This window comes from Portunus trituberculatus, chromosome 40 (assembly GCF_017591435.1).
Source record: "Portunus trituberculatus isolate SZX2019 chromosome 40, ASM1759143v1, whole genome shotgun sequence".
NCBI lineage: Eukaryota > Metazoa > Arthropoda > Malacostraca > Decapoda > Portunidae > Portunus > Portunus trituberculatus.
The window spans coordinates 2,982,501-3,010,417 of NC_059294.1; the positions used below are offsets into that span (position 1 = coordinate 2,982,501).

A 27,917-nucleotide genomic window follows, 5' to 3' on the forward strand; every position below is an offset into this window, starting at 1 on the left:
TGTAGCAGTGATGCGCACCCTGCTTTTTCCTTCCCTTCTTTCCTCCTCAAGTCAGCCCCTCACGTTCCCCCTCATACATATTCCCAGTCCATACACCCATTGCATGACTCAAAAAGCGCCTAACCTTTACATCTTTTCGCCTGGAGTTCCTTCTCCCTTCACGCCTTTCATTCCTTCACCGCCTCCTCACCAAGTCTCCCTCTCAGATCTTTCGGCGGGTGTGGTGTGGGCGTGGGATGCCGACGACGAGGAAGAAGGCACGAACGCCATCCTCACTTACTCCATAGACAAGAACGTGGTGGATGAAAGATCTGGGGAGGCTATCTTTGATATCGACCCGAAGACTGGCCTGGTGCGCACAGCTATCTGCTGCCTAGACCGGGAGACCACGCCCGAATATCATATCCAGGTGGTGGCGACGGACGGCGGCGGGCTAAAAGGTAAGGCAGGGGAAGGTGGAGGGCGGGAAGGGTGTAGAGAGGAAAATTAAAGGACGGCTGAGGGTGAGTGCCGCGTGTAAGTAAAAGGAAGGGCGAAGCGAAGGGGAAGGCAGCAGGAAGAAGAGAGGGCTAAGAAAGGCTGCTGGCTTGAGGTATTAAAATAATTGCACTAAAGATGCAAAGAAACTTTCTCTTACTCTTGTAGGATGTTGTACTAGTAAGTATGTCCAGTAGTCCTGAGAGAGAGAGAGAGAGAGAGAGAGAGAGAGAGAGAGAGAGAGAGAGAGAGAGAGAGAGAGAGAGAGAGAGAGAGAGAGAGAGTGTGTGTGTGTGTGTGTGTGTGTGTTTCCCGAGAATACTGACTGAAACCTGGCGATGTATTATTTAAATGCTTTCTCTGTGGCACCGAGCGATAACACCAGATGGATTTTTGCTACTCATCGGTTTGAGAGTTAAGTGTTTCCTCCCAAAATTCCTGCTCTCTTTATTACTAAATACTTAGAAATTCTGTGGAGTTGGCTTGAATGACGTAAATTCCTACCAGTTCCCTATCCTTCCCTGAAACACGCCTTCAAACCTGCATTAATTAACACGGCTCGTTTTGGCGGTGGTCTTAATTGCAATATTCGTAAACACATTTGCAATTCAAGACTCTTATTAAGTCACATCTACTCACGTTACATTAGCCGCCATTTATGGAAAACCTGCACCAAATGTATTTCTGAATTACCGCATATTTAACAGCTTTTTTTTTATGCATTCTGAAACTAAACTGAATATAACAGGACAGGATTGTTATAAGGCCAGGTTTGATAAGATGCAATGTAGTGTAGGACCTATAAAAATAAAATAAAAATAAAAAAAGGTTAATAGAAAATGGTGTACTTTCGACTATAATTCCGCATGGTCACGAACACGACTGTAGTGGAGCGAACACAGTAGCTTTCACATTGTTACTGGCATTATTCATTTCAAACCATCATTATCACCACTGATCTGCGAATTTACGACTTCAAGAAGAATAGCCGGAGTGCCTAAGAGATTACTGAATCATGAAGAGCACTATATCCATACATGTCTCTAATATCATGCCCCTTCTTTTTTTTTTATATATATACCATATGGGCTTTTCACGGGAATTCATGGGCTAATGGGGGTACTTTTTCGGAGTACCTCCTATCTCAAAGCCCACCCGCTAGGAAACCATTGTCCCGAGTGAGGAAGCCCAACCTTCACTCGGACCGTAGACAGGATTCGAACTTGGAGACCCCTCGGACCCCAAAGCACGCATGGTTCTACTGTGCCACGGCGGTTCCCCTTCATAGACTGGTGCATATCGCGAGTGTTGAAGTCATCCCCGTGGACTAAGGCTGAATCTCTTGACCGTTAATTGAAATTTTGTGTGTGGTGGGGGATCCGGGAGGGGCTAGGGTGTTTTTAGGTAAACTCCGCATACCCATTTATAGTCAAATCAGCATCCGCTTCCGCATATGCATTTACATTGCAGGCAATATACGCATCCACAAGTGTACCTTCACCTTTAAAGAACTTAATGAGGAGGATCCCACACTAATAATGATGAGGAGGATAATAATGATAATAATGATAATAATAATAATAATAATAATAATAATAATAATAATAACAATAATAATAATAACAATAATAATAATAATAATAATAATAATAATAATAATAATAATAATAATAATAATATTAATAATAATAATAATAATGATAATAATAATAATAATGAAAATAATAATAATGATACGTAATAGTAGTAGTAGTAGTAGTAGTAGTAGTAGTAGTAGTAGTAGTAGTAGTAGTAGTAGTAGTAGTAGTAGTAGTAGTAGTAGTAATAATAATAATGATAAAAATAATAATGATAATAATAATAATGATAATAACAATAATAATAATAATAATAACAATAATAATAATAATAATAATAATAATAATAATAATAATAATAATAATAATAATAATAATAATAATAATAATAATAATAATAATAATAATAATGGAAATATGAAAGTTCCATTTTTTATTATGAATCACAAAAACAGGAAATTTTCTCAACAGATGCATGCAAGCCGCGATGTTCATGTAAATTAATTAATTGAATATAGCGAGACAATCATCCTGTATTGTGAGCCAGGTGTACTCGTACGTCCGAGTCAGGCAGTGTGGCACGTAATTGGTGAGGGACATATGTACACATTTTAGTATAGGACAATTTAACAAGAATACAAAACAGCGTTAAATTTTTCTTATTAAGGCTTATGTATTTCTGTATCATGTTTTTTTTTGTATTTGTATTAATGCTGTTGTTATAACTACACCTTGATAAATAATTGCAGTTTTTGTCAGTATTTTTTTTTTTATGTAAAAGAGGAGGACTGGCCAAGATCAACAAAAATATATAACAAAAGGGCCACTCAGTTGCCAGTCTCCTTATAGAGCTGATAGAATTATCCAAAGAATAGGGACAAATGTCTTTAAACTTCCCTCTTCAATGAAGTCATGTCATGGGAAGTTGGAAATATTTACAAGCACAATTCCTGCAGGTAAGAGTCAAACACATACTGGTAGAAAGTCTACGAACGAGAGTTGAATGACTATTAGCAGCAACAGCTTTAAAATGAAATCACGTTGAAGTCTTGTGTTGCTCATCTCTTTTGTATTATTACTAACTAATTGTGCAATTACCCAGGTAGGTAAGATGAGAAAAAAAAAACAAGAGTTATTGGATGCATCGCTTGTTGTCAACTTTCCCTGGCTAACTTTCTCGTCTGTTTATCAATAAATATCCCTGCGTGGCAGCCTAAAAGATTGGGATCAGAGCAAAAATAAATTACTTAAAAAAAATACAGATAGATTACACAACTTGTGGTAATGAACTGAAATTCCTCCTGAAGTGATTTCATGAGTATAAGAGAGTTTCTGCAGTGTTAGACAAAGCACCACCTACTGAAATTCCTCCTGAAGTTATTTCATCAGTAGAAGATAGTTCCTGCAGTGTCAGAAAAAGAATTACATCTGCAGGCAGGTGTCGTATCTGACTGAGAAAGATACAAGCAACTATTCCGTTGCACTGGTGAACTCTATTATATTCGGGTAGAAGCGTAAAGTTTCAGACAAAAAAAAAAATTGCGAAAACCAGGACCTATTTTATGATTTTCTTTTTTTTTTTGGGGGGGTTGAGAGGGGCGGTAGTCTATACACAGTTTTAAATGAAAGAAAATCGGTGGAATGTACTCGACACCAAAATAAAGGAGTCTGGATTGATGATATGCACATTTTAGAGATCAAGAAACTACAACAAATTTTGCAAGTTGTAAATATCCTAAAAAACTCAAGTTTCATAATGCTAATAGCACTTGTAATCAGATGATGTCCACAAAGCTTGTATTATGAATATCAAATGTTACAGATTCTGAAGCATCATGTATGCCACTCCATCGTTCTATTAATGAATTCCATGAATGTCTGAACATGTCATTCTTTGTCCCTTAGTGAAAATTCCCTATCATTCTGACCATCAACGCATCAACAGTAAAGCAAATTATTATGATCATTACTGTTTGATATATATATATATATATATATATATATATATATATATATATATATATATATATATATATATATATATATATATATATATATATATATATATATATATATATATATATATATATATATATATATATATATATATATATATATATATATATCAAGGAATATCTTAAGAAAAAGTGTTTCACGTATTTTCTTGACAATCGTACAAGTTCTTTTGTAATTTGCATAATGTTAAATTCATTCTCTCTCTCTCTCTCTCTCTCTCTCTCTCTCTCTCTCTCTCTCTCTCTCTCTCTCTCTCTCTCTCTCTCTCTCTCTCTCTCTCTCTCTCTCTCTCTCTCTCTCTCTCTCTCTCTCTCTCTTCAGGACTACCTTTTAAGGTTTTCTTTTATTCCCAAACTCCAAAAGCCAACACTACATTCCCGCCACCAGGGGTCACGCGTCGGGTACTCTCTGCCACAGATTGTCACCAGTGGCGGGGGCAGTGCACAGGGCTGACGAGGCTGTCTGATACTGGAGTTATTACTCAGTTAAGGAGACATGTCTGGAGTGTAAACCACGATCTTTCACGACCAAGACTTCAACTCTGTACGTGCTTCGTTTGAAGGAAAAAAAATGAACACGCTTGTTGTCGTTTTCTTTTCTTGGAAGAAATACGATGTGGAAAACAAAATATAATTTTACGTGAGAAAGATATAGATCAAAGTAAGGGAGATTTATTGGTAAAAATATTATCAGTGGATTAGTTATTTACAAGCTGGATAGATAGAACAGGTCAATAAAGCAACAGATAAGAGGCGGTAACTGTTCATGGTAGTTTGCGGTCCTTAATGAAGCCACAGTCTTCTCCAGGAGGTTTGGGATTAATGCTTGAGTCGCGTCAGGTCCTTCCGTCTCCTTGTATCGCTTCCAAATTCATGACAGCGCACTGTGGTAAGGTCAAAGCTGCATTGTGTCCACACCACATGCACAACGACACTGCCTTTGTGCTAACATCTCCTCAGATAACTTACAGTGTTCACAGCGCACCGCCACACATTGCAGAGCCATTGATTTATGTGTATAACTGCTTTAAGGTTTGTCGAAGCTGCTACCTACAGCTAAAGTCAAATTTGATTCTCAGTTGATGACCGTACTAAAAAAATTACACACATACACACACACACACACACACACACACACACACACACACACACACACACACACACACACACACACACACACACACACACACATACACACACACAAACACACACACCGTGTAGTGTAGTGGTTAGCATGCTCGACTCACAATCGAGAGGGCCGGGTTCGAATCCCGGCGCGGCGAGGCAAATGGACAAGCCTCTCAATGTGTAGCCCCTGTTCACCTAGCAGTAAATAGGTACGGGATGTAACTCGAGGGGTTGTGGAGTGTCTCAGTCCTACCCGAAAATCTGTCTATGAGCTCTGAGCTCGCTCCGTAATGGGGAAGACTGGCTGGGTGACCAGCAGGCGACCGAGGTGAATTACACACACACACACACACACACACACACACACACACACACATGCACACGGATTTTGGTGGTATTAACCAATGAATACAGAGAGAAATTAAGTAACGTCATTTTTTCAAGGAAGTCGAAACGAACAAAACTATAAAAATTTACATGCAAATAATTATTTACAATTAAGACACATTTCCATAATTGGCGTAAGAAGCTTCCCGAATATGAGAAATATCTCGAAGTTTCGTGATCAGTAATGCAGAAAACAAAATCAGCGTAAGAAATTGAAAGAAGAATTGAGTAATGAACGAAGTTTGTGAAGTGGTGAAGCTTGGCATGAGTATGAGCTATGAAGTGGAGACATTGCGTTAGGAAACTATTGGAAAATGTTGCTGTTACGAAGAATAAGAAGTGATGATTAAAAAAAAGTAATTAAAAGAATGAAATGAAATAGATAGATATAAAAAAAAGTGAAACTGTGTCTGAAAAAGGATGTTGATAAGAAGATTGCAGGGGAAGAAGATGTATTGTAACGGACAAGAGAGTTACGAGGATAATAAAGGTTTATTTTGGTTGGGTATTAATAGGAACACCGTGAGGAGACCCTTCAGGATGAAATGAATCGATACATCTCGTGGAGACAAGAGTGTTAAATAAATCCTAGTAATTACTTTGCTTGTCACTTGTATCATGAGCAAAGTTGACACTGAACTCTAAAATCTTTAGCGTTATAATCAGTTGTTTCTAAATGCAGAAACTTTAGCTGAATTATTACTTCATTCATCACTAATACGAGCGAGGATAATGATGAACTTGAAAACCATCAGCCTGATTATGCCAGCGAGGAGTGAAGCTCAGTATAGGATGCAGGTACATGATCTCATAATACGTTACTTAATGAACAAACAACATTACATAAACGATAAATGACCAGGTGCATCTTCTCCCCGTGAATCCGAGATAAGAAACAGAATATCACCTCTCGATGACGGATAGATTAACGTTCTTAATAAGCACTGGCAACATCCTTCATTTTTCTCCCAGTAAATAAAGGATCTCGCATTATAAAGCGTTGCCATCCTTCCCCTCCGTTTCGTTGAACCTTGGATATATTTCCACCTTGCCTTGAATCTCTCCATTGCAAAAAGCGAAGAGTTTGAGCTTATCCATTAACAGACCCGATGCAGTAATAGCTTGAGAGGAGATTAGGTTCTTTAACACTTGCTGAACCGAGTTTTAAAAAGGTCGGTTAGCATACAAAGGAGAGAGAGAGAGAGAGAGAGAGAGAGAGAGAGAGAGAGAGAGAGAGAGAGAGAGAGAGAAACACAATAATTGATTTGCCTAGTGGAAAGGTATGTCACCACTACCACTTCACTATCTCAAGAATATTCACTATCATCTTCACACCATCATGGAGCGGCGCAGTGTGTAAAAGAACAAAAAAAAGATACTTATAATTTGTTTTGCATCTATTTATGATTTCCAGTCCTCTCTTAGCGATGGCCGTTAAACTTTTCCTTCATTGAGGGAGCTGCCTATCTTTTTTTTTTTTATCCGAGTTTTATTCTTTAATTTTTCCCACGTCGTCATCTGACCTCGCTTAATCAATCAAACCTCTCTCTCTCTCTCTCTCTCTCTCTCTCTCTCTCTCTCTCTCTCTCTCTCTCTCTCTCTCTCTCTCTCTCTCTCTCTCTCTCTCTCTCTCTCTCTCTCTCTCTCTCTCTCTCTCTCTCTCTCTCTCTCTCTCTCTCTCTCTCTCTCTCTCTCTCTCTCTCTCTCTCTCTCTCTCTCTCTCTCTCTCTCTCTCTCTCTCTCTCTCTCTCTCTCTCTCTCTCTCTCTCTCTCTCTCTCTCTCTCTCTCTCTCTCTCTCTCTCTCTCTCTCTCTCTCTCTCTCTCTCTCTCTCTCTCTCTCTCTCTCTCTCTCTCTCTCTCTCTCTCTCTCTCTCTCTCTCTCTCTCTCTCTCTCTCTCTCTCTCTCTCTCTCTCTCTCTCTCTGTCAATCTCGTCACTAACAAAAAGTAGCAACAAGTTAAGGACAAGGTCATATTCACTCACGCCGAGGCTGATTGATAATGTTGAGTGTCCCGCCTGGAAACGTTGAAGTTACACGCGTTTTATCATCAACATGGAAAGAAGAAAAACGGTGACTGTAAAACTCGCCGGGAAGCATTAAAGGAATGAAGATACCTGGAAAGTTTGGAGTTTTCCCGAGTGTGAAAATTGTGAAAGCCAAACCTTCCCCCATCCCCCGTACGCACCATCAAATTTGACTGAGCAGAAATTGAAAGTATGGAAATTTCTAGAGCATACTGTATGTGCGTGTGTGCATGTGTACGTGCGGCTGGGTGGGCGGCTGTGTGTGCATGTGTGTTTTCCGCATTTTGCAATCATATTTTTCATCATTTTTCTATCGAAGGACTAGAAGCTATTTTACATTCCAAACGTAGTATATGAATGCATGAAGAAAGCATCGCAAGAGGGTGGAAGTTGATCTTTAAATATAGATAAATGATAGCAGGGTGGCGCCTCAGTGGCTGGAGGGAATAGCTTTTCCTTTTAGCGGCCTCAGATTATTAAATTACCTTTGTTCCCTGCGTGTGGTAGGAACAGGGACGTTGGTGGTACGCTTGGTGGACGTCAATGACAATTCCCCGCGTCTGACGAGAGACCTGTGGGTGGTTGAAGTGAAGGAGACGTGGGGTGACGGACCTGCCAGCAATTACACCCTCCTGCAAGTAACCACCGCTGACCAAGACACCTCCAACTATTTCTACTACAGGGTGCGTGGTTTACCGTATTACACTCGGTGACTCATAGCTCCTACAACACTTATACGTGCATGGATCTTTTTTTATGGTTACCGTAGCTTATGCCTAACAAACTGTTATTATGTACAAACCAACTTTTTTCTAGGTGTTAGAGAACAGTGGCTGGGGTTGGCAATACTTTGCTATGAGAACTGAGGGGTCCGCTGGCCAACTTTATGCACGTGAGACTCTGGACTTTGAGGATCCGGCTCAGCGAAGAGGGTTTCGCTTCATGATCCAAGTGACGGACAGGGTGAGTCCTTCCACGCCACGTACCGCTGTGTTTAGCTGCTTAGAGACTGTGATAGAAATATATGCTTCAGGAGCCACTTAATCGCTTCTTGATTTATAGTGAGTCATCACTTAAGCTTGATAGCAAAGAATCAAATTTGAAATAGTATTTCTCTGTTTTTGCAATCTATATTTTTTTCCAGCATATTACAGAGGAGTTTGAAGTTTTATTCTTTTTACGTATATGTCTTTCCTTTCTTTCTTTTTCTATCTTTCTTTCTTTCTTCCATGCATGGCTAGTTGCAGCTTCCAGAATGGCTAGTTGATCAGGTATCTCCTTGCTTTATGTCCCTTCAGACTACACACTTCGCCGATGGCTGTATTTTTAGTTGTTGTTTTTTTTTTCTTTCTTTTTTATTTTCAAGATTTCCGTGAATATATCCCTTCCAGTATGTTTACATGTTTGCCATGCAGTCTTTTCATTCAGAAGCTTGATGTTTCTCTTTTTCAGACTGACACAAACACATCCTTTGTAACGAAACTTTTAAACAATACGTTTATCTTTCCTTGCCGTCGGCCTTGTAGCTGTGTCATGTTTTCATGAAACATTTAATGTTTGTATTCTTGAAATATGGAGTTTAGTCTCCTTTCAGAAAATATTGTATACTAATTCAAAGCATGTGATACATATTGCTATGTCTGCAAAGAAATGTGTAACATTGGAGCAAATGAGTTATATTTCAGCAAACATTTTCAGAAATCTGTCTTCAAATTTTTACGCTTAAGATTTTTTCTCCTGGAATTAAAAGATACATCGGAAACTCAGTGATCGTTAAGAAATAACAGGCTTCAACACCATTTTTTTGCTCTTCAAATATCATATTGATTAACATTGCTTGCCACTGACATCCTGAGACGTGCTCTCCAGGGACGCGGCGGCTGGGGTGATTCCCGTCACACGGACACTGCTTGGGTGGAGGTTCGCCTTACTGACGTGAACGACAACCCGCCAATGTTTCGTCGACCACACGTCCATGTTACTGTCAGCGAGGACACGGCGCCCGGTGCCCTCCTGGCCTCCCTCACCGCCACCGACCCTGACGAGGTGATGTACCCTAACATGGTAATTAGACAGCGCTACTATATTGGAGTGAAGTGAGGTGACAGTGTGTTAGTATTATACACGAATATCATCCAGCTTCCTGTGTCGACTCTCGGAAAAATAAAGTAGTTGTTGATATAACCTTATTATTTTCAATGGAAAATTTGCATAACCAAGAAAGCGATGAAGTGCAGCGATGTCCAAATGATGTAATGTACTGTAATGCGATATTTAGTAATACAAATATTTTAGGAAATACTATTACGTGCGATGTCAAGTGATATTGATAGTTGTAGTGCACATTACATTATGGAAAGTTAAATGTGTTGTTAATGACTTTGATGTGTGTTGTGACACCTGCAGAGGAGAGAGGCAACTGCGACGGCGTTGAGGCTTATTATGGCGAGTAGTATATCAATAATGTTGATGGCGGCATTTGTGTTATTACTTTTAATGTGGCTATTATCATTTGTAGTAGTAGTCGTTGATTTTTGTAATTGTAGTAGTAGTAGTAGTAGTAGTAGTAGTAGTATCATTATTATTATCTTCATTATCAAAAATCATCGTATCCGTGCAAGGTTGCTATTAGAGAGTGTAACAACTTGTTAGCATTGTAAAAGTATTCGCCTCAGAGGAAGATATTAATGTTTCTTGCATAGGGGGAGTCAGATGGAGTCACGTACACAAATCCCAACAGCATGCCAGGTAAGCAAGAGAAACGCAGCCACACCTGGTCAGTAGCACTGGTATCCACAGTCAGCACAGCGGAGTGCAGCGCGCGGCGCACCAGCACCATACTGCCACCCCTCTGTCTGCGGTCACTCACACTGCTTTTATAAACCACATAACCCGGGGAGGATATGCGGGAGCTTGTCTTTACTTCGTTCAGTCCAATCACATCAAATTGATTTAGGAAGTTACTTACTCTGCTCTTTTCTAGCTTTGAACTAACTCCATTTTTGTTCTATGATAAATTCTTTGCACTGTACACTTGTGGTCTACCTAACAAAACGAAGCCTTGCAATAACTACATCGTCACGATACAATTTTCTTTCTTTCGTATCTAATCTGATCACACAACCAACGTTCTCTGGTCTGTTCCTCTCCAAGTTTTCTGCTTCCTTTAACCTCTTCCACTCGTTGGGATGGACATCCTTTTTGATATATATTCGTTGATGTGTTGTTCCTCCTTCCTTCAACTCGGATGTTTTCCTCAGGACACCTTCACGGATATCCTTACACTCAACTTCCACAAGAATGGGTCTTTTCCTATTGGTGTTGCTGACGTACTTTCCAAGCTTGCGATAATCACGGATTCTCGTGTTCTCGCTGATCTCCAGACTTTCTTTAACTTTTCTGTAGCGCCTCGTCTCCTCAGGAACGCCAAGAATCACCAATTTGGTCTCTCGTTCACGTCTATCCACCATCTCCAGGAACTGTTGCTGCATAATAATACAGAGGACAAATTTATCAGGAACGTTCGTGGGTCAGTGGGAGAAACTGAATATGAACTAAAACGAAGGATAAGGCGAGCATCAAAAAAGAGGAGGGATTATTAACCATAGTAGTAATAATTATTCGCTAAGACAACGACGCATTGGCCTTCCTCTGCCCTGACTAGGGTGATGAGGATCTTATTGATGCCAAATTCCTTCAGAGGAAGACATGATGCCAGCGATGTTTCCTGCAGGAAATAATTCGACAGATGAATATGTGCGTTGAGACGAATAAGTAATATTGATTTCAGATAAATGTGACATATCTGTAGAAGCAATCCACGCGAATCTGCTTCTTCTACCAGCCAGTGATAACTATTGACGCGAAGGAAAACCTCGCGGAGGAGAGGGAAGGTGTGTATGCATTACCTTGATTACAAGGCGAGGTAGCGAACCGGGAGCTTGACACGGTGAATCAACGGCCGGGAAAGCAATGGTCTTTTACCACTTTCCTCAGAGTTAGTGAACGACGTGAAGGATTATGTACTTCTGACTTGATTTATTTAGCTTTTATCATTCTGAGAAACGTTAAAATTTCTCTTTAATCAAAAGAGCAATGAATATTTTTGGAAATGCCTAAGGTGAAAAAGATTTGCAATATTATTATTATATTTTCATTTCTTCGAATTTGCTTACTTTTCCATACACTGATTACATGTTTTCCGATTCTCTGAGTGGAACCGTTCCTACACGAAGGAGAATACATATATATGATTGCAGAAAGCACGATGGAACACCTATATGCTGCGAACTGTGGCAGTCGCCAGATCACCATCTTGTCAATGATCGGTTCTTAGTTTTAGGGCTACAGGACAGCAGTAAATAAACAGAATTATATATAAGTGCGAAATACCTAAAATGTTTTTGGTAGAATTAATTATACATTCATTTTTATTATATTGCTTTTATACGAGCAAATGACTTTATGTGATTTTTGTATGTTTTGACTAGTTTCCTTCCATTACATGAATTTGTAGCGTAAAGTATTTAATTTTATCCTCTTTTTAAAGCATTTCTTACAGAAAAACTGTTTCTTGAGATCCTTCAGTCGCCAGGTTCATCTTGCTCTAACTTACCGATCTTTTACTATTAATCTTTTCAGTAAAGTTAGGCACAAGAAAGCAAGACAAGATTTATTTGACATATTTACAGGAAAGTTTAATACTTCGATTTAGTTTGGCATTAGTTAAAGAATGGAATTTGCTGCACGGCAGATTTTAACGGGTTTCTTCATTGCTAAGATTCTTGAATGTACATTTCTTTTTTAAACGAAATTATGTAAAATTTACAGGGTTTCTCAAACAAATGAATTTCCTTAACAGCAAGATCTCCAAATTTTACGATTTTGTGAATTTCATCCTGGTGCACCAGTATGAAATGGACAAAATCATAACAATTTGGAAATCTTGATGTTAAGGAAATTCAAGGTTTAAATGTCCTTACTGGTTTGTGACGAAGAGAGTTTGTATTTACGATGCTAAGACTGAATGAATAGAATAGCAGGCGAGCAGCTCTTCACTCAGGCAATGGTCAAGACAAATTTTTCGACTATTTTCATTTTAGTTTGTCCTTTAAGTCAGAGTTGGAGAAAAATTATTTTTTTACTTTCAATAGTACAGTTGAAAACTTTTGATATAGTATATTTAGCTTTTTTGTTTTTAATCCTTATTTAATACTTTGATTAAAATCGATTTAAATCACTTAATATAGATAATCTGATGTATATCAACCCAAACCTGCTTAAGTTCAGCTATTTTTGAGACTTGATACTTAATGTTAAAAACAATGAAACTTACAAACAAGCGATTTGATACACACACACACACACACACACACACACACACACACACAGAGAGAGAGAGAGAGAGAGAGAGAGAGAGAGAGAGAGAGAGAGAGAGAGAGAGGCGTTACGAGTGGGGAAGAGAATGATTGCGTGGTTGAAATCTGTGCTTGAAAAGGTGAGTTTTTATTGGAAAAGTTTAATGGTCAAAAAAGTAGGTCAGGGAAGGTAAACGGCAGACGTTTGTTCCTGCTTTTATACTAACTGCAGCCTAATGCAAAAATTCAATCGTGGTCTTATCTTTATTTCGAGAAATGTGTGTTCGACAAGGCTCAGCAGTGTCTGTAGGCATGTTTTTTGCCATCCTTCTTATAGAAGCATCACCTGAATTCTGTATTAGGCTCCCTTACTCCAGAAATGTAAACAGTGCATGAAATGTGACCACACGGGTAGACGTTGTGATATCGAAAGCTAACGACACGAAAAAAAAAAAAAAAAACATCGTAAGTTGAAAAAGAATTCGTTCAAAATAAAGTGGTGATGACTTTATAAAAACTATTTGCTCCTTATCTCCAGTTTCTACACTCAGCTGTCGATTTTTTATTTATTTGTTTTTATGTAAGAGGGGAAAGCGGGCCAGGGATAGCTGTTATCTAATATATAAGTTGGTACATATTTTTCTAAGTATATGAATGGATTGTGTGTTATCATTATTCATGTATTGTATTACTGAATACTTTAGAATTTACTTCTAAAACTAACAAAAATGGATTTTGTTAGAAATTATCTTTTAAATACAATTTATTCCAAAGTGTAATGTTTTAACCATTTTTTTCTTGGTATTAGAATTGGTTCTCTTGAACCATTCATTGTTATTTTGCATTAACTGTTTGTTGCCTGCCTTCGAAACCTGTCATAAAGTCACAAGGTTCCTATTTTTCAAGGACACAAGTTCGTAATAGCAAATCATGCTGATTACAGTTGTCTCTGTATTCGATGTTCCAGATATTTATCAACACTCAGCTGTTGCTTCCTGCCACCCAACCTTCCTACGTACTCTGCTGGTAGGGAACCATCCACACAACCAGCCATCATCACTCAGCATTCACAGAAATACGATGTAGTCATTACCGAGACATTTGCAACACTCTCATGGGGGGGAACAAGTTAGTGTGAGAATCCTGCCTAGACTCGTGAAATTCCAGAGTACTTGTTTCACGTTCAGGTAGAATTATTCACTCTGAAACATAAACCACACTTTTTCCGAAGTCTGTAAATCTTTAAGGTCCATTTCTCTAACAGGAAAGAAAATTAGTTCCAGAGGAAGTGGAGGAAGCAATACATCCTGAGAGAAACGCTCATTTCCTCCGAAATAAATTCCAATTAGTGTATGTATTTCTAAATTAATTCTACTTAGAATATTTTCTGCATCAAGATTCGAGTTCCATATTATAAAAGTTACTCTTTGAATTCTCTCATTTTCTTTAAAACGCATCCAAGAAGTCAGAAAACTTTAAATTGTTGCCAGTGACCAGTGAATTTTTATCATCATGGCTACATTTTAGTCATTTTTCATCATACTACAGATCTGCGCAACAATAGAATGACTTATGAACTGAATGAAGTTCAGAGGCGCCACAGACAAGGTAGCTTGATGGTTGGCTTATGGAGGGCATGTTAGTAGTACTTATGGCGTGATCACGAATTATATGGATATTCACTAGCATATTTAAAAACGTGTGTGTGTGTGTGTGTGTGTGTGTGTGTGTGTGTGTGTGTGTGTGTGTAGAGAGAGAGAGAGAGTGTGTGTGTGTGTGTGTGTGTGTGTGTGTGTGTGTGTGTGTGTGTGTGTGTGTGTGTGTGTGTGTGTGTGTGTTTGTGTGTGATTCACTGTTTGATCTGCTGCAGTCTCTGACGAGACAGCCAGACGTTACCCTACGGAACGAGCTTAGAGCTCATTATTTCCGATCTTCGGATAGGCCTGAGACCAGGCACACACCACACACCGGGACAACAAGGTCATAACTTCTCGATTTACATCCCGTACCTACTCACTGCTAGGTGAACAGGGGCTACACGTGAAAGGAGACACACCCAAATATCTCCACCCGGCCGGGGAATCGAACCCCGGTTCGGTGTGTGTGTGTGTGTGTGTGTGTGTGTGTGTGTGTGTGTGTGTGTGTGTGTGTGTGTGTGTGTGTGTGTGTGTGTGTGTGTGTGTGTTCCCCTACTTTCATACTGGCATGCGTACAAGCACATACATAGGCATTCACTCAGGCAAAACAACTTTACTATTTATACACATGGGTACAAAACATGATTTATAGTGGGCCTCACGGCAACTAATGGGCCCCGCAGATGGCAGTGTGTGTGTGTGTGTGTGTGTGTGTGTGTGTGTGTGTGTGTGTGTGTGTGTGTGTGTGTGTGTTTCAACATGTCTTTCTATTCATTCCCCAGACGGGCCACCAAAGAGTGAACTACCACGTGGAGGGAGGCTGGGGCGCCCTAAGAGTGGATCCGGGCGGGGGCGTGAGGCTGTGGCGTGCCCTGGATCGTGAAACTCCTGGTGGAGAGGTTGGCGTCGCCAAAGTGGTGGGCGTGGACGAAGGGCGTCCTCCTCTTTCCTCCACCGCCACTCTCACCATTACTGTCAGTGATGTAAACGACTGCCCGCCGCGCCTGCTGCCGCCCACGCTGTTGCACGTGAAGGAGAGCGCGCCGCCTTCCCTCCTGGGCGTCCTCACAGCCACTGACGATGATCTGTGGCACCTCGGTCATGGTCCTCCCTTCACCTTTAGTATGGCGCCCTCCAACCCGGCACTCATCACCCGTACTCTGAGCCTAAAGTACCACGAGAGTGAGTATTGCTAGACTCAGCCTAAAATGTGCTGCTCGCTGAACCTTTGTGGCAAGAAACGCTCGAATTTATGGATGAATAGATGGATAAGACAGGATTACAGACTATAATATTAAAAAAAAAAAAAGTTGACGAATCAAAGACATTACCTTCTTATCCATTATGTGCTCCATTAGTTCAGTACTTTAATAATTAATTATTTTTCATGAAGAGTCATTCATAAATAATGTTATCTTTATCACCTTGTCCACGTTTCCGTCTCAACAACAACACTACCGACGCGGCGCTGCAGACTTAGACAGTGGGAGAGGCGGCGCCGAGTTGTGGTCTGTAATGGCGCTGGACAGAGAGGAACAACGCCAGCTGACAGCAGAGGTGACGGTGGAGGACTCCGGGGGCCTGGCGGCTACGCACCCAGTCACTGTAGTCGTGGACGATATAAATGATAACCCAATGAAGCCAGGAGCCAAGGTCGTCCACGTGTGGAAGATTCAGGTTTGAAGAAATTTCTGTTTTTAGTATGTTGTTTAGTGTTTAGAGAAAAATGGAAAACCAAGTGCAACTATTTATTCACAATATAATTACGTTATTCAAGAAATATTGAATGGTGCTTGTGGATTTTCTTATTGTTGTATATATTTTTATAAGAAAAGCACATTCTTCCATTATTCAGGAATTAGAAACAAAACTACATTATCAAGATTATGACTTCGGGTTGTTAGTATTAAGCATTGTGCAGAAGCTATAGCGCTAGGCGCGCTTTTTTATCTATAGCTGTTCGCCAGTACTTTCAACATCCAAAGATTTTTCAATGATAAAATACTATTCATAAGCTTGAGGAGAGTTTTGTCTTGTCCTGTACAGGGTGCAGGATCTGATGTAGCGCTAGGAAGGGTGTACGTGGACGATCCTGATGACTGGGACCTTGAGGACAAGACTTTCAGCTGGGCAGGACCGCCTCACCCCCTATTCACCCTCCAGGCTGCCACGGGGGAAGTGTTCGCCTCCACCCAGCTGAGAGAGAGGAAGTAAGGAGCCACTGAAAACATTCACCAATTCAGAGTCTCTCTCTCTCTCTCTCTCTCTCTCTCTCTCTCTCTCTCTCTCTCTCTCTCTCTCTCTCTCTCTCTCTCTCTCTCTCTCTCTCTCTCTCTCTCTCTCTCTCTCTCTCTCTCTCTCTCTCTCTCTCTCTCTCTCTCTCTCTCTCTCTCTCTCTCTCTCTCTCTCTCTCTCTCTCTCTCTCTCTCTCTCTCTCTCTCTCTCTCTCTCTCTCTCTCTCTCTCTCTCTCTCTATCTCTCTCTCTCTCTCTCTCTCTCTCTCTCTCTCTCTCTCTGAGTGATAAGATAGAAAGTTAAATGTTTTTGCCACGTAGTGTGAAGACAAGACCAGGAACCGATCAAAAGAGCCTGTAGAAAACTAGGGGACGGAAGATTTGGAGGAAGACAGAAAGTGGGATAAAGAGTTAGAACTGCAAAGGATGGATGTCTCAAAGGAAGATGTAAGGGACAGGAATAAGTGGAGGAGACTCGTTCATGGCGCCAATCACTGACTCTATGGAAACGGCGAAAACTTCATGAAGACAAAAAATACCAGGAGAGAAAATACATGAAAAGAGAAGTTTTGAAACACCTGCACTGAAACACATTCGAGACATTTTCACTATGGGGAGCGTCTGTTTCCCTAAGAAGAGTGAGGTCGCGATGTATTTGCCATAAGACGTTAAACTGTCGAAACGTCAAAAGAGACTAAGTCACTTGGGCAGATTCCCGGCAGGACAGGCAAGGTTTTTGTTGGCATGGCGTGTTCAAAACCTTGTCCGTGACGAGATGGAGTTTGCTCCCACCTCAGAGTTCACCGAATGCTTCAATCCAAGCAAATGAACGCCAACTTCCGATGAACAAATTTCCGCTGACTGGTCCGTGCCTCAACTTTCACGGGAAGGATCAAAATAGTGTTTCTTAACAGAACCTGTATTTGGTTCCGGGTGACGGAAAATCTTACTCTGTCGCTGAACATCTCCATAATGAGTTGATATGAGAAAAAAAATATATTATAAATCAATTTCTCTTCTTGGTACTATTTAGTGTTTTCCTGTTTCTGTGTGGCTTATGAATACAACCACCGTTGACAACAGGCGCTCCTTCACCACAGGTACGAGCTGCACTTTCTGGTATCGGACGCACACTGGGGCCAGACGGACGTTCCTGCCAACATGACGGTAGAGGTGCGGCATCTTAGCCCCGAGAGTCTGGCCCATGCTGTGCCTATCACCCTCACGCCCACTTCCCCCGCAGCCCTTGCCGCCGCCTGGAACCCCACAGTAAGTTGTTACCTCTCTTTTTGCATCCGTTTCTTTTATTCAGTTTTGAATGAAACTTATATCATTCACTGTTTTCGGCAATTTGTTATGGATTGCTATTTATGCTCTTCAAAAACTAGAAACTTACCATCTTATTTTAATGATTATTCATGTAAAAGTGTCTCTGTGAATGTGTGTTATTCACCACGGTCGTCTGCTGGTCACCCAGCCAGTCTTTCCCCCTACGGTGAGAGCTCAGAGCTCGTAATGACCGATCATCAGGTAGGACTGAGACCACAACACACTCCACACACCGGGAAAGCGAGGCCACAATCCCTCGAGTAACATCCCGTACCTATTTACTGCTAGGTGAACAGGGGCTACACATTAAGAGGCCTGCCCATTTGCCTCGTCGCTTTCCGGGATTTGCACCCGGGTCCTCTCGATTGTGAGTCGAGCGTGCTAACTACTACACTATGCGGTGTGTGTGTGTGTGTGTGTGTGTGTGTGTGTGTGTGTGTGTGTGGGCATAGTCACATGTTCATTCATTCTTCCAGCAAGGAGGAGGAGGCTTGGGGACATTGACAGAGGCGGTGAAGCAGGTGGTCGGGGCGGCAGCCAAAGTAATGATCGTCAGTGTTTATGGGATGCCTTCCACGCCAGAGTCAGCACCGATCCTTACCTACCTGAACCTTCCGTTTGCTGCCTCCTACCTGTCGGTGCCACCCTCAGGAACTCCGACGCCTTATGCTTGCGTGTGGCTGAGCGTGCGGCAGGCGGCTGGAGGCTTCATGGACCCAGTCAAGCTGAACGGACTACTTTCCCTCAACCAGAACCTGGTGAGTAACACTCGTGGGGGAAAATATTCATTGACCTTTATTAGTCACGGTATTAAGTCTTTATCGTCTCATTTTAACTTAGGTAAAGTAAAGCTTTCTTTCATAGAAATTAGTAACAATATAATCTGTACTGAGACTGTGTCCTATCATGTTCTATGGACAAACGAAGATAGAAAAAATTGCCTTGTTCCATTAAAAATACTCAACAATCTCTAAGTGAAAATATGTCTACTTTCTTCTTTTGACAAAGCGTAATTCATGAATCTATATCAAAGTTCTTAATCTTTTTATATAGCTAGAAAAAATTATGAAGCTGCGTGTTGTGGTGGGAGAAACAGTGTCAGCCCCCTCCACTCCGCCGCCACACCCGCCCTCCATGACCTCCCTCGCCTCTGTTGCTCTCCCACTACAGGTTAGCGTGCCGGCCGTGACACTTTTTCGTGATGCCACCCTTTTTGGAGAGAGAGAAAGAGAGAGAGAGAGAGAGAGAGAGAGAGAGAGAGAGAGAGAGAGAGAGAGAGAGAGAGAGAGAGAGAGAGAGAGAGAGAGAGAGAGAGAGAGAGAGAGAGAGAGAGAGAGAGAGAGAGAGAGAGAGAGAGAGAGAGAGAGAGAGAGAGAGAGAGAGAGAGAGAGAGAGAGAGAGATTATGAAAGTCTGCCTATCCTTCCAATCATCAGTATTATGATACAATCTGCTTAAAAATGTTGAGTTTTCGTTTCTTGTGACGTTGTAATGGTGTCCTGCAGGTGGTGGACACGAATCACACTTCCTTGGTGACGCCGCGCCTCACCCGCGCCCATGACTGCCACCGCCGCAGTCATCATCTGGAGGAGGAGTCCTGCACACCCTCAACTTGCCTCAACGGTGGGCGCTGTGTCAGGACGGATTCGGGCAACAGGTAATGATGTGTGATTAAAATTAGATATAAAACATGTGTAGTAAAGGCCCTAAGAATTGTGCATTGAGTGTTATTTTTCTCCCTCCAACAAAGCATTGACCAGTCATTATTCATAACATAATTTTGTATCCGCAAGGTGCCTGTGTCCGGGTAGATCGTGGGGGCCTCGCTGCAAAGTGCTCGCTCGCACCTTCTCAGGCTCTGGCTGGGCCTGGGTTCGTCCATTGCCTCCCTGTCTTCCAACTACTGTCTCGCTGCGTCTCCTGCCACGTCTTCCTAGTGGACTCATTCTGTACTCTGGCCCTCTCTCCTCGACCTCCACGTACCCTCACTGGGGCCCGACACCTATGCTTGCCGTGCAGCTGGTAGAAGGTCGCCCACAGGTGGTTCTAGAGGGAGGCAGGGGATCTATGAAGCTACAGGTGGACACCTTGCTTCGGCCTGGTACCTGGCACACCTTGCACCTGCACCTTGATGCCCAGGTGTGTCAAGTCGCCACCTTGTGGTCATCCCTTGCCTACAGTGTTTCCTAAAGAAAACCTTTAGTAATTTCTTGTCCATGTATTGATAGGATTTTCAAGCCGTATTTTCTTTTATATTTTGATAAAACATAAGATACGAAAATAAAAAGCAGGTGGGATTTAGATTTATTTATTTCCGATAACTGTAATTGTGGTAAGATAGACATATTCATCCATGATACTATGTGCCCAGTATGTCTGTACATTCACCCATGTTGAGAAGGACTAAAAGAAAATTGCATCAGTTCAAGCTATCTGACTCAAATTTATTTTCAAATGTCTGTAAAGAATGCTTGCTGGAAAAAATGGAGAATGCCAAAGAAATATGGAAAAAAAGAACTAAAATTATTCATTTTCATGAGTTGTATTACTTCAAGATAGGTGATCTAAGTCAAGTTAAACACTGTATCAAGTTTTGTGAATGATAGGTAATAGGGTGAAGGAGGCCCACATTCAGGAAGTGTATCAACATTAGGTTGACATGATAAGCAATGTTTATTTATTGTTACCTTATAGTTAAGAATGTCTCTGAAGGAGATAGTCATCGTAAAGTATCTCAGTAAGATGTCCTGTTTTAGCATATTGTTCTAACGAATGGTTGTTTTGGCGGCTAGGGCGTGGTGTTGATGGTGGACACATGTGGGCGAGGCTGGGAGCGCGGCATAAACAATGAGCGTCACTGCATTGCTCGAGCCGCCTGGGCCAAGACAGAAGACACTGACAGCTGGAGCAGCGGCGTGCCCCTTCAGTTGGGAGGCCTTGCGCATCACCACCCTCGACCCTCAGACTTTGGATGGACCACTGGGCCACACCCTGAACCTCTGAATGGATGTATATCGCACCTCACCATCAATGGTGAAGTGAGTCCATCTTCTTCCTCTAGTACCTTTACTTTCTTTCAGTCTTGTCTTTCTCTCCCCATACTTGTACAGAAGACCTGAATAGAAAAGTTTACCAGTCTTCTTTATTAGTCTCCACCACCATAAGTATATACACATCTTACTGCACTTAAACATGCATGATCAAGGATATATAATTAATATTCTTTTTAATTTCATGAAAAAATGAACACTTTTTTTATTGGTGTTATTCAATGTACTGTCTTTTCTCTAGCTCATAGACTTAGGAGAGCCGGCGTACAGTAGCAATAGTCAGAAAGGCTGCGTGCCACAGGATGGAGCCTGTGGACAAGGAACATCTTACTGTGGTCTTCGAGGGGAGTGTGTGGGTGGTCTGGAGGAACCTAAATGTGAGTGCGCGGCCGGATGGATGGGACCAAAGTGTGCCTCCCCCACTACACCAGTTGCCCTCAGACAATCTTCATTCACAAAGGTGACCTTATTCCGGCTGCCAGACCCATACCATGTCACGTTGCAACTGCGATTAAAACTACGGGGAAGACACGATGGTCTGCTGATGCAGCTGGCCACCAAGCCAGACTCTGTGTCCCTGAAATTAAGAGTAAGTGGAATTCAAGTGCAAGTCTTTGATGCGAAATGTATATTTCATAGGATTATTGAAAGAAAACCTCGCTGCAGATTTTTACGAATAGAATCCTAGTTCCTCTAACCAGTGTGATGTTACAGCTTCGCGGCGGAGTGGCGTGTGCAGTTCTCACCACAGAGGAGACAGAGCAGGAAGTGTGCCTGGAGAGTTTTCCCCTTGGCGATGGACAGTGGCACACTCTACACGTGGGCCGCCACGGTCATAATCTTGGTATAGGAGTGGACGAGTGTGACGGCTGGAAGCAGAACGACACGTTGCCTTCCCTGAGCTCCACCACTGACCACGGAGAGATGCACGGTTTTATGGTAGCACCTCCCGCTCCGCTCTTAGTGGACAAGAAAGATGGGGTGTTCCTTGGTGGCATTCCCGAGTTCGTCAGCCTGAGTTTGGTTGCCGTGCACGATGATCTTACTGACAGTAAGGAAAACACTCTATTCTTTCCATATCATACTTAGACAAAGACTCAGGCAGATGTGCAGAGAGAAACACACACACACACACACACACACACACACACACACACACGGATAGTTGTAAACATATGCTTAGAATTAGGGAAGAAATTTGTGTAGTTTTAAGTACTGTGACTCACGAGATATGCCACAAAGCCCCCTCATCATTGAGGCTGTTCCGTGCCCTTGTGAAGATATGACGCAAGGATTTCAGTAGGTACTGATGTTTGATAGATTGTTTCCATAGTAAAAAAGTGTGGCGAGAAATCATGATGTGGCGACAGTGGTATGTTATATCAATGTCGACAGCCTGGCTGTCACTGATTTATCTCCGTTCCTTTTTAACTCCAGGTGATGTCATAGTTGGCTGTTAGTACAATAATTTATAATCATCAGGTTGCCTGGACGACGTTCGAGTGTCTGGTGAGACTGTGCCGCTGCCGCCTGTGCTCAACCACACCTCCTGGGGGCGCGTCACCACACTGAAAGGGCTGGAAGCGGGCTGCTCTGCGCGGGACGCCTGTTTTAATACCACTTGCCTTCCTCCTCTCACCTGCCATAACACCTGGAGACAAGCCACCTGCAGGTACGAGTAAACTACCATACAATTTTCTGCTATATTTGAATTTGTGCTGACGCTTTACATTACTAGTTTTCGGAGTTTCTTTGTTCCTGACGTGTTTTAGTCATTCTCTCTTAAAGTGAGAAATAATTTCATGGCAGAAATACATCAGAATTTCCCTATTTTCTTCGTTTGATTAAGTAATGACTGTTCTTGTAAGGAGACGTTCGGTGCAAATGAAGCTTTATTACTAAGATTAAAAGAAAAACTATTTATGTTAAGTTCTGTCCAACTCTAGTCTTTTATTAATTATACAAACACTTCGTTATTCACCTAAGTTAATGAAAGACTTTCTAAGATTTTATTTTTGTTGTTTTTTTCCGAATTTCGTAAAAATAGTGAATTTATGAGCAATTTTCTGATTTCTGTTTTTCGGCACACACCGCATGACCCATTACTTATTGAGTGACGTACACATAAACTGAAATTTTATGTTGCTCATGGTTATGATGTTGAGTATTTTGTACATAACTTAAAGCATTATTGCAGACTTCTCAAAAACAGATTTATAAATAATAAGGTCTTTCTTCTATATTTCGATATTTCTTGCACATTGGTGTAAGAGAGATCAGATGAAAAGGAATAGTATAAAGACGAAAGACAAATGACAAGTAGTTTAAATGTTCTCCAATGACGACAGCTGTGGACCGGGACGACACCTGGTGGGCCACGAATGTCAAGATGTGGACGAGTGTTTGTTCAAACCTTGCCTGCACGGCGGTACGTGCTATAATCTCCAGCCGAACTACCAGTGCACCTGTGGACCAGATCACACCGGCGACTATTGTCAATGGTTGAGGCTGCCTTCGGACACACACCCGCTGAAGGCGCCCATGGCAATCGCTGCTCTCACTCTCTCCATTCTTCTCGTTGGTGAGTGTTTTTGATGACTGATGCTTTTGTGCGAGTATCAAAAGCACAAAAGTCTGGATTACTTTTTTGTTTCTTATTCCATACAAAAATTCTTTAAGGTAGTTCTCGTTCCAAAAGAAAAAAAAAAAAAAGAAACACAGCGAACTCTTCCTCAATTGTATATCTACATTACCACTTAAAAAATAAACAATAAAGATGAGATAGCAATGAAAAGTTACAAGTAGTTACAAAACACTGGAAATAACCTGTTTAAGTAACCAACCACCAGTGGTCCAGGAGTCTGTGTGGAGGTGTGGCTTAACATTCTTCTACAAAGAAAGTTCCTTTCCCGCGCAGTGGTGATCGGCGTGGTGTTGACGCTGCGCCACCACCGCTCTCGTGCTGCCAGATCGTCGCCGCTTTGTCCGGGGGACTTGGACAAGGGAAGCCACGCGCTAGAGGCTCCTGTGACTATCGAAGCCGTAACGGATCTTTCTCGCACCCAGGCAGGTGAGCGCCGTCGTGTGTTTCATTTACCTGTGCTGCAGTGATTATTTGCTCAAATTTCTACCTCTACAAATGTTGTGTAATGCAATCTATTAGAAACGAATTTGCCTTATTGGAAACATTGTAGCACTGAAATTTAAAGGTTTTCTTTTCATAACACCCACCTCTTAACGATGATACTGACAGTGTGAGTCTCCTTTATTAATCGTTATATATATATATATATATATATATATATATATATATATATATATATATATATATATATATATATATATATATATATATATATATATATATATATTTTTTTTTTTTTTTTTTTTTTTTTTTATTTATTTATTTTTTTTTTCAGGCACTAGACACATCCTCAGCCCTCTAGGCCTTTCTCAATCAGTGGACGGTAGTCAAGGCGGGGTTGACGTGAGTCTCGCTTTACCGCCCACTTCACTCAAGCATCGAGAAGGCAGCCTTACAAAATCAAGCAGTACCAGTTTAACAAGATGTTCTATCATCACAGTGTGTGACACAGCCGAGGACCTGACTCTGCACCAAAGACTGGACAGACAACTCACAGTTTTCTCAACAGACACAAGTACAGCAGCCCCGCCACCGCCATCGTCATGCTCCAGCGTAGATTGTTCAATATCCAGTACACCAGATCGAGCAGATGGGGGAGGTGGAGGAACGGCGAGGCAAAAGGCAACCCTAGTTAGGAAGAGTGCCGCTTCCGCCACGCCGCTCCTCGCCCAAGATGACTTGAGAGCTTATGCCTACGAGGGAGATGGCTCACCTTCAGGTTCCCTCTCCTCTACCGTCTTAGGTGAGGACACTAAACCTCAAAAATGGGATGAAATGTAACTAACACATTTAGTTAACCGTAATAGTTCAATTAATAGAAACTCAAGTTTCTCTCTCTCTCTCTCTCTCTCTCTCTCTCTCTCTCACACACAGAGAGAGAGAGAGAGAGAGAGAGACGTAACAAGAATTGAAGTATTGCGAAGGCCTTTATTCAGTAATTAACTTTTTATAATTGACAATGTGTGTATGAATGGATTTTGGAAGGAAGGAGACAGAATCTATATTAACTATAGCTCACTCTATATGTACGTAGGCTTGAATCCATATAACTTAAAGAGTCTGCACCTCACCCTCAGGTCTACAAATGGAAGCGATGGAGGAAGAGGAGAGGGAGGGTCCAGTGAAGCCGCTAATCCCGGCGTATGGAGACGTGCTTGACCTTCTTAAGAACCTCCCTGATGCCGTTCCTGTGCCCAAGCAACCCCAAGCCTCGGCAGCCACCATACACAGGGGGCAGAAGAGTACGTCTCAAGAGAAAACTCCGGTCTTGGTGCGGTCTCGGTCAGTTCGTAGCACCATCAGTGTAGGAGGCGAGGGGAAGGAGCAACAGGAGGGATTGGAGGAGTGCGGGAGGTTGCCTTTAGGTGGTAGGAGCAGAAAAGCCTCCTTGGAATACTCTACAGTGTGCTAATATCATTGCAAGATTCCTTTTCTGTTAGTGACTATTTTGTTATAAAAATGTTCATAAGTGTATCCTTATAACGGGGATGAATAGTTGTTTATATTTTCATGTGTTTTTATCTTAGGCATCCGCTGTGGTGCTGTGGAATGTTTGTAGAAGTTTAGTTAGTATTTTTTTATTTGATCTTTTTTATCTTAATTGATGAACCACAGAAAGAGTAAGAAAAGTCAGAGTGATCATATTATTGAATACGAAATATTTTATACATTTATATGGTATTAGCAATAAAGTATACTTGAAACTATCTATGATTAGCCTTATGAAGATGATAGTGTGTGTGTGTGTGTGTGTGTGTTTGTGGTTTCGTACTTTGTATCATACAAACTCTTGATGACTGATTAGGAATGTAAAATAAGCATCAAAATCAGGTGAATAGCCAATGAATCTCAGTGCTTCGTGTTATATCATATAATGTCAGTATAACCCCATCATACTTTTTTTTCTCAATTTGGAAATTACATTTTCAGTATCACTGTCATTATTGCTATTAATGTTACTGGAATTCATTAATTTGTAAAACTAATGTGCATTTTATGTGAGTTTCATGAAAAATAGTTCTCGTATGGTGGTTTCCGTGGTAATTGTGCTCGAGGTTTCGGAACAGGGAAGTGAGACAGACAGGTTCAAAAGAGGAAGTTAGGAGAGGGAGGATCACTGGGTCAGAGTCTCAGAGAGCCGGGAGCCAGGAGGCCCAGTTTGTGAGCAGCTGTGATGATGGGTGGACTGGCTTGCTCTTCCGTGGCTAACTTTCTCTCTGTTGCCTTAATGCTTATACTTAATCTCCTCTGTCTACCGATTCATAGTGTCTTCTTCAATTTATCTGTCTATCAATCACCTGCGTAGAATTCATCCTCCTCACTTCCCATCATGGCAACACGCTCCTAACACTACGTCATCGCCGCTGTCGTCACCAAACAGTGATGTAGTGAGTATTGAGTCTCTGGTTCAAGGCCAAATGGAATAGTTTGTGTGTAGTGGTAATGAAATGCATTCGAAATATACATGGAATTTAATAAAGCAAAACAAGTTGATATTACAATCACTGTTCCACGCCGATCTGTATAATACGTATAGCACAGTATATGTAACGTGTTTACCATCAGTGAGAGTTTTGGTGAGTGCTCGGCCTTAGTGTGTTGTACAGAAGCCTTCAAATGTGGTGTGTTCGGCGAGTTTTCTATAAGTCCAGCAAGCTGCGGCGAGCCACGGAGCTCCATCACACTCGGAGTCGGAAATGAGCAGTACACTGACTTGCATTTGTTTCTAACTGGGGTTTGTGGGTAACTGGTGAATAGTATTCTTATTGTGTTTATAGTTCTTTTGTCCAATGACGTGCCACCACCTCTTAACAGCACGAGCTGCGCCAATGGGAATTTGCTTATATGTATTCATAGGCGGGGCACAGCTGGGCAGACAGGTGCACAGGCATGTGTGTGAGCAGTTCAGCCATGGCCACCAGTGACACTAGTTGTAAAGGTTGCGAATTTGATAACTGGGAAATCATCGCTCCTGCGATGCAAGTCAGTGTACAATCGAGAAGAGGACCAGCCAGGACCTTCATCCCTTCATTAAGGTATTGTGAGGAGGGGTATTGTTAGAGGTGTGAAGCTATAAAAGAACCTGTGTGGGGGGGAAGGGAAACTGCCCCAAAGCAAGGATACGGTAGGTTAGGTTTATGTTAGGGTTAGGTTAGTGTTGGAGGGGGGTCTGGGGGGGGGCGCAGCACCCCCGGTTAGGTTAGGTTAGTGTTGTAGGGGGTGTCCGGGGGGGCCGCGCCCCCCCGACTAGGTTAGATTACGTTAGGTTAGGTTTATGTTAGTGTTGTAGGGGGGATCGGGGGCCTGTGCCCCTCCGGATCCCCCCTACAACACTAACATAGACCTAACCTAACGTTAGGTTAGGTTTTTGTCCATAGATTTTTTTTTGGATCGCCATATCTCACCTCTTTTGGCTCCCCCCATTTGGCTCCCCCCCAAAAAAAACCAATTCCACACAGTCCCCCAAGCTTGTTGGGGGGAAGAAGGGGGGGAGGGGAGAGGAAAGGCGGGGAGCAGTGATTCTGTAGTTTTACCATAGGTTAATTGTTGCCTTTAA

General features: G+C 41.8%; 1 protein-coding gene across 2 annotated transcripts in view; it reads left to right on the forward strand.

The window, feature by feature from the left end:
- Positions 1-26,064, forward strand: part of LOC123516172 (putative neural-cadherin 2) — a 468,611-nt gene extending 442,547 nt beyond the window's left edge. For both annotated transcript variants that reach the window (XM_045275338.1, XM_045275339.1), the window contains 20 exons: positions 207-440; positions 8,118-8,293; positions 8,427-8,573; positions 9,480-9,656; positions 15,387-15,786; positions 16,079-16,281; positions 16,651-16,814; positions 17,939-18,107; positions 18,644-18,925; positions 19,221-19,337; positions 19,672-19,823; positions 19,960-20,305; positions 20,959-21,204; positions 21,458-21,805; positions 21,931-22,267; positions 22,699-22,888; positions 23,565-23,797; positions 24,134-24,286; positions 24,636-25,103; positions 25,438-26,064. In XM_045275338.1, coding sequence (XP_045131273.1) covers positions 207-440; positions 8,118-8,293; positions 8,427-8,573; positions 9,480-9,656; positions 15,387-15,786; positions 16,079-16,281; positions 16,651-16,814; positions 17,939-18,107; positions 18,644-18,925; positions 19,221-19,337; positions 19,672-19,823; positions 19,960-20,305; positions 20,959-21,204; positions 21,458-21,805; positions 21,931-22,267; positions 22,699-22,888; positions 23,565-23,797; positions 24,134-24,286; positions 24,636-25,103; positions 25,438-25,772 — 4,877 coding nt within the window. In that variant the 3' untranslated portion in view covers positions 25,773-26,064. The remainder of the gene's footprint in view (positions 1-206; positions 441-8,117; positions 8,294-8,426; positions 8,574-9,479; positions 9,657-15,386; positions 15,787-16,078; positions 16,282-16,650; positions 16,815-17,938; positions 18,108-18,643; positions 18,926-19,220; positions 19,338-19,671; positions 19,824-19,959; positions 20,306-20,958; positions 21,205-21,457; positions 21,806-21,930; positions 22,268-22,698; positions 22,889-23,564; positions 23,798-24,133; positions 24,287-24,635; positions 25,104-25,437) is intronic.
- The last annotated feature ends 1,853 nt before the right edge of the window (positions 26,065-27,917 follow it).